Source organism: Salvia miltiorrhiza, chromosome 1 (genome assembly GCF_028751815.1).
Source record: "Salvia miltiorrhiza cultivar Shanhuang (shh) chromosome 1, IMPLAD_Smil_shh, whole genome shotgun sequence".
NCBI classification, from domain to species: Eukaryota; Viridiplantae; Streptophyta; class Magnoliopsida; order Lamiales; family Lamiaceae; genus Salvia; species Salvia miltiorrhiza.
Window position 1 is genome coordinate 27261442 of NC_080387.1, and position 6074 is coordinate 27267515.

General features: G+C 27.1%; 1 protein-coding gene across 1 annotated transcript; it reads left to right on the plus strand.

The window, feature by feature from the left end:
• Positions 1–302: 302 nt before the first annotated feature.
• On the plus strand, positions 303–3341 carry LOC131017670 (NAC transcription factor 32-like). Its single transcript, XM_057946443.1, has 3 exons — positions 303–1796; positions 2085–2365; positions 3079–3341. The coding sequence occupies exons 1-3, from the start codon at positions 1592–1594 to the stop codon at positions 3175–3177; spliced, it is 585 nt and encodes a 194-aa protein (XP_057802426.1). The 5' UTR covers positions 303–1591; the 3' UTR covers positions 3178–3341.
• The last annotated feature ends 2733 nt before the right edge of the window (positions 3342–6074 follow it).

Here is a 6074-nt window from a genome sequence, read left to right on the forward strand (position 1 = left end):
AAACAGAATTATGTTTTCTCATTTCTCTTTTTACTCCAAAGAAGAAAAAATAGGAATAATGATGTTGGAACGAGGAAATGGCCACCAACCGTGGACCACCATGGCATCAACAACTTATTACTACCCTTCCAATAAATATTCGAAATTCTAATCTCCATAGAATTTATGAGCTTCAGAATTGTCCGCTACCAATTAAATGTTCGAAACTCTAAACAACGATAAAAATATATCGATAGTATAGAATGAATGAAGTTGTGTTATTTATTCTAAAAGAATAGGACTTCACAATTCTCAATAAATTAGTGTGTCCATCCATCTGTGGTATGCACGGTGAACATCGAAATTAAACGATATATATATATTTAAATAAATAAGTATAAATATTAAATAAAATTTAAATATAAATAAATATAAAATATATTTTAAAAATAGAATAAACACACCAAGTCCTCAATAAAATTTGAATTTGAAAACCTAAATTTTCAATTTTATATAAAATGTAATGATAATTATAGTTATTAAATAATTTTAAATTATTGATGTCAAGTGTGCCGTCGGTAATATTATACGAAAAATAAATAAATGGTTAATCAATGCCATCGGTAATTTACCGAGGGTTGTTCCCCTCGGTAATTATATTATAATTGACCCGCTTTTTTTTGTCGTCGGTAATTACCGAGGGCCGACTTGTCATCGGTAATTTCCTCAGTATTTAGGATGTTTTTTGTAGTGATAATGAAAATTAAAAGTATTACATAGCATAATAATTTTTATTTATTTTTTTACTTTGGAGGAGGGGGAGCGGTGGGTTTTGAATCCTGGACCTCGTAGGCAGAAGTTTGCACCGTTTGGTGTTCCTTTGGAGACACACGATATAAAAATTTTAACGAAGAGATAAAATAAAATATTTTAAAGTTTTCATAACCTATTCGTTTTAAATTCATTTTTGATGATTTTTATACCATATTAAATATTTTATCACAAATTTATATTTAAAATGCATATTAATATTTATTCATATCAAATTTGACGATGTTTATAAAAGAATTAAATTATACAAAAATAGAGATATAAATAATGAAAAAAATTAATGGGAGAAGAGAGATAAAAAAGGGGGAAAGATGGAGGGAAAAAAAATTTCTGAGTATATTATATAGGTGTTCGAAACTCTAAATAAAGATGAAACTTGATAAAAATGACTAAAGTTGTGTTATTTATTCTATAAAAATATAGAATTTCAAAAATCAAATAATTATATCCATATATTTAATATTTTTGAATGCAATAAATTGTGAAAAGGACAGAGATACTTCCCAACCGCAAAGCAAAGTTCCCGCAATATTTTATACTCTGATTACAATATTTTTAATTTGACAGCGGACACTGAATATAGTCGCGGTTTGAAATTACCCAAATATACATATATATTCACGTAAAAAAGCATATCAATTAATTTATAAATGAATCAAACTTGAAACCTATCAGAAGTAGAATTTGATACACAATAAATCTCTAATTGGTTTATCCACACTATATATAACGTATCTAGTTGATTGAGTAGATATCTTCGTTTTGAGGCTTGTATTTCATCATGGATCATCAAGAAACAGAGTCTCAAGATCAACAAATTCCGGCAGCTGTTCCAGGGAGGAACAGGTATCCGCCGGGGTTTCGTTTCCTGCCGACGGACAAGCAGCTGATTGTGGAATACTTGCAGAAGAAAATCGACAACAAGCCTATCCCCGTTCAAATTAACGAAACTTTTATCAAACATGTCAATCCTAGGGACTTAACAGGTTCAAGTTTCTTCGTTTTCTAAATTACACTGTTTTATTACTCCATATGATTTTCTTTCTTGAATTCCAAATATTTGTTGATTAGTTAGGGTTTTCACATGTTTACACGTTTTGAATATATTTTTTTATATATTGTACCGTGAAAGAAACTTGCTCTACTAAATAGCTTCATATTGATTAGGGTTTTCACATGCAGTGAAATTGTTTACGTGCACGGTTGAATATTGGATTTATTTTGTTAATTATATGTAGTTCATATTGGTTTATATATGTATACTATGTATGCAGCGAACAATCCAAAACTGGGAGATAACGAATGGTATTTCTTCACGCCGAGGGATTGGAAGTATTCAAACGGAGAGCGGCCGGATGGAGCTGCGGACACGGGTTATTGGAAGGCTACCGGTGCTGATAAACCGGTGATTGTTGGAGCTGTAATCTTGGGATTCAGAAGGACATTGGAGTTTTATGAAGGAAAACCTCCCAATGGTCAGAAGACTGTCTGGAAAATACATGAATTTAGGGTTAATGGAGTTGCACGCAACAAGACGAGTGCAGATGACATGAGGGTATGCTTACATTTGATTCATATTTTTTATGCTTACGTTTGATTCATATTTATAAACATGCATGTTTTTTCATTAGATATTATTGTTTTAATTATTGAAACAATAGTATAATAACTAAAATATTTAAATATGCATATATTACAATATATATATATAAATAACTATAGTAATTTATTTAAATATTTAAATAAAATTAATAACATATGGTTTTAAAATCAATTTCTAAATTTTAAATTAGCATAACTTTCATATTGAAAATCTGTTTTTCACATATCATATATTAAATTAAAGATCTTGTTATGATCTTTATACAAAGATGCATATTATATATTTTATTATGAACCATTTTCAATTAATTTTTAGAAGGGAAGAGAGGGGAAAAAGGAAAAAAAAAATAAAAAAAAAAATATGCAGTTTCCTACTTTCACACTATTAACCACTGAATTTGTTTTTTTTTTTTTTTTTTAAAGATAAAAACGGCTGAAAATTTGTGTTTTAAATATTGTGGTGGGTATTTTTAAGTGACTATCTTATCGTTCTAATTTAATTTATTTACAAAATTGTTATTGTGATTAATATAAAATTAATTTTAAATTGATTTCAAATTCAAAGTTCTTTTTTTTAATATAATCTCTCAAGAATGTATTAATTTGGTTTCATGCCGTATGTATGATTTTTTCTTTTTATCAATGTTTCTACATGATTTTTTGCAGTTGGATGATTGGGTTCTATGTCGTGTGTATGCGAAATCTTCGAGGGTGGCAAATAATAGGAAGAGTCCTGTGCAAGCGAGTAGGCAGGGCCGGCCCTGAGGGCGGGCGGGCATGGGCGACGGCCCAGGGCCCCAAAAAATTGAGGGCCCAATTTTTTTAATATATCTCATTAATTATAGGTTTCATGTATACTAAACAATATTAGATAACATAATTTATTGTCAAAAATTCAAAATTCAATTTAAAATCAATTTCAAATTAATTTGATGATAATTTTGTAACATAATTTTGAGGGCCCAAAATTTTAAATATATCTCATTAATTATAGACTTTATATATACTAAAAATATTAGGCAATACTCCAAAATTTTTTATCAAATTTATATTATATTAAAACTTCAAAGTTCAAATCGAAATATAAAATTATGCTGACAATGCCAGTTACTAATAGACTGCTATAAAATGAGCTTCTCAAATTTAAAATGGTTGAAAACGTATTTGAGATCGTCAATGTCTCTAAAGAGATTGAATGATTTGACAATATCTATATACATATATAAAAGCTCAACCACTTTCAAAAATAGTAAGTTATGTTTTCTTGTCAAAAATCACCTTACTATTTTTGAAAATAATTTTTTCTTTCTAATTTTTTTTATCAATCTACTCTAGATAATAATAATAATAATAATAATATTAATAATAATAATAATATAAAAATCATACAAAAGCATACTAAAAATTTAATAAATGTAAATTATACTAGAAATTCTATTTTTAAGAGATATATATATAGGGGTGGGCTACCGTGAGAGCACATCTTAAAATAAGAAATAAGAGCAATTTTTAATGTATGAATTTTATGTAGAACACGTATGAATTCGCTGTATAAAGGTATGAATTGTGAAAAATAAATTTTTGCTACCTTTGGGATTCGAACTCAGGACCATAAATCCATCCAACAGGATTACGAATCAACCGTAGATCTTGATGATCTAAGGGCTGAAAATGATTCTTATTTTATACCTTAAGAAATGCTCTTATTTTAGCCCTTCCCATATATACATATATATATATATATATATATATATATAATTATTTATCTACAAATTTATATTTTAAGCTAAAGAGTTCTAAAATGAAAAAAAATATAAGTTTAATCTTAGTAACTGCATTAAATTGTTATAATAAAAAATATAAATATAAATATAAAAATAATACCATATAGTAAAAAATATATAAAAAAAGGGAATAAAATAAACAAATTTTAAAATGTTATGATTCTTGATCATGACAAATTTTAAATTTCATATTTGCTAGGTTGTACTATTTGTTAATTTTATCAAAATACAAATTTTAAAATTAAACTATATATATATTCATTATATACATAGCACTGTGTATATTTCAGTAGAAATTTTGTATAAGTTATTTTAATATAATGTGTATATATTATATCATCTTTAATTTTGTCATGTATGAACGAAATTAAAATTCAGGGCAAATTCATGAATGAGCTAAAATTTATGTATTTATATTGCAACTTGATATAGTTGAAAAAATAGCAAAATTCACTAATAGTTTGTGGATTTACAGTCAATTAACGCCTAAAAAAATATTATGAAATGCAAATCAGTAAAAAGTAATTAAAAGTTCCAAAATCCCTTTCAAAATTAATAGAAAATTTGAAAGAAAAATATCTAGATATTTTGGTGGTTTTTTTTTAAATAGATAATAATAATCGTTAGTTAAAAAGGTTTTGTCAACATCTTGGTCATTCATTTTATATCCTCCAATTATAAGATGGTTTTATCTTCATTTTAATTCTATTATCTTTATTAAGAGATTTTAGATAACATAGATTTGAACGATATCGTAAATGATTTTGCTAACCAACTGAGCTAATAGGCCAATTACATTATAAACCTTAGATTCAAAATAAAAACAAAATAAACAAACAAAATAAAACATATCTTTTAGGTTTTAAATACCTTAGATTCAAAATAAAAACAAAATAAATTAAAACCTTAGATTCAAAATAAAACAAAATAAAGAACAAAATAAATTAAAACCTTAGATTCAAAATAAAAACAAAATAAAGAAACAAAATAAAATTCTTCATTTTAATTCTATTATCTTTATTAAGAGATTTTAGATAACATAGATTTGAACGATATCGTAAATGATTTTGCAAGTAAAAATGCTAGATGAAATCATTTTTTTATAAGTAATGAAAAATTTTATTTTTTAATATATTGATGCGCTAATATATTGAGGGTCCATTTTTATAATTTAGCCCAAGGCCTCATTTTTCTCAGGACCAAGCTGCTCTTGTTATCAATCAAGAAATGATCGAAAATGCTTCAATAGTCCCAGAAAATCCTGAGCAAAACATGATCAACACCGACTTCTCTGTTCAAGATTTACTACAAGAATCCGATCCCAGGCTTAGCTATTTTCAATCGTATAATCAGGATGGAATCGTGGCCCCAATTGAGCAGCAATTGATGAATAATCCATATGTAAATGGAGAGCCATTGCCAAATGTGGATACCCAGCAAGCAAATTTGCCAAATGTGGATACCCAACAAGCAAACATCGGTACCAACTTTTGTGCTCCCATGCCCAACAAGACATGAAGAGGTGTGGACCTACACAACAGACAGAACACCAATGGGGAGCTAATATTGTTTATGATTGTTTATGATGATGTTTTTCCATCAAGGTTTTTTTTTTTTTTTTTTTTTTTTTAACGCTTGAGGATTTCTCATGAGGTTTCCATGAGTTTAGGTATTTACAGTTTTTTTTTCCTATTGTGATATTATTTGTACCATAAATATACTTGATTTATGATAGTTTTTTTTCCTTGTTTTCCCGTCAAGATTTTTAATTTTTTTAATTTTTAACGCTTGAGGAGAGATTTTTCAATGAGGTTTTGATGAGTTTAGCTATTTACAGTTTTTTTTTTTCTATTGTGATATTATTTGTAATGTGTACGT

Bases quoted from the DNA above. Each gene is read 5' to 3' on its own strand.
- LOC131017670 (XM_057946443.1), top strand. From the start codon at position 1,592: ATGGATCATCAAGAAACAGAGTCTCAAGATCAACAAATTCCGGCAGCT. The intron at 1,797-2,084 runs GTTCAAGTTTCT...CTATGTATGCAG, and splicing joins CAATCCTAGGGACTTAACAG to CGAACAATCCAAAACTGGGA. The intron at 2,366-3,078 runs GTATGCTTACAT...GATTTTTTGCAG, and splicing joins CGAGTGCAGATGACATGAGG to TTGGATGATTGGGTTCTATG.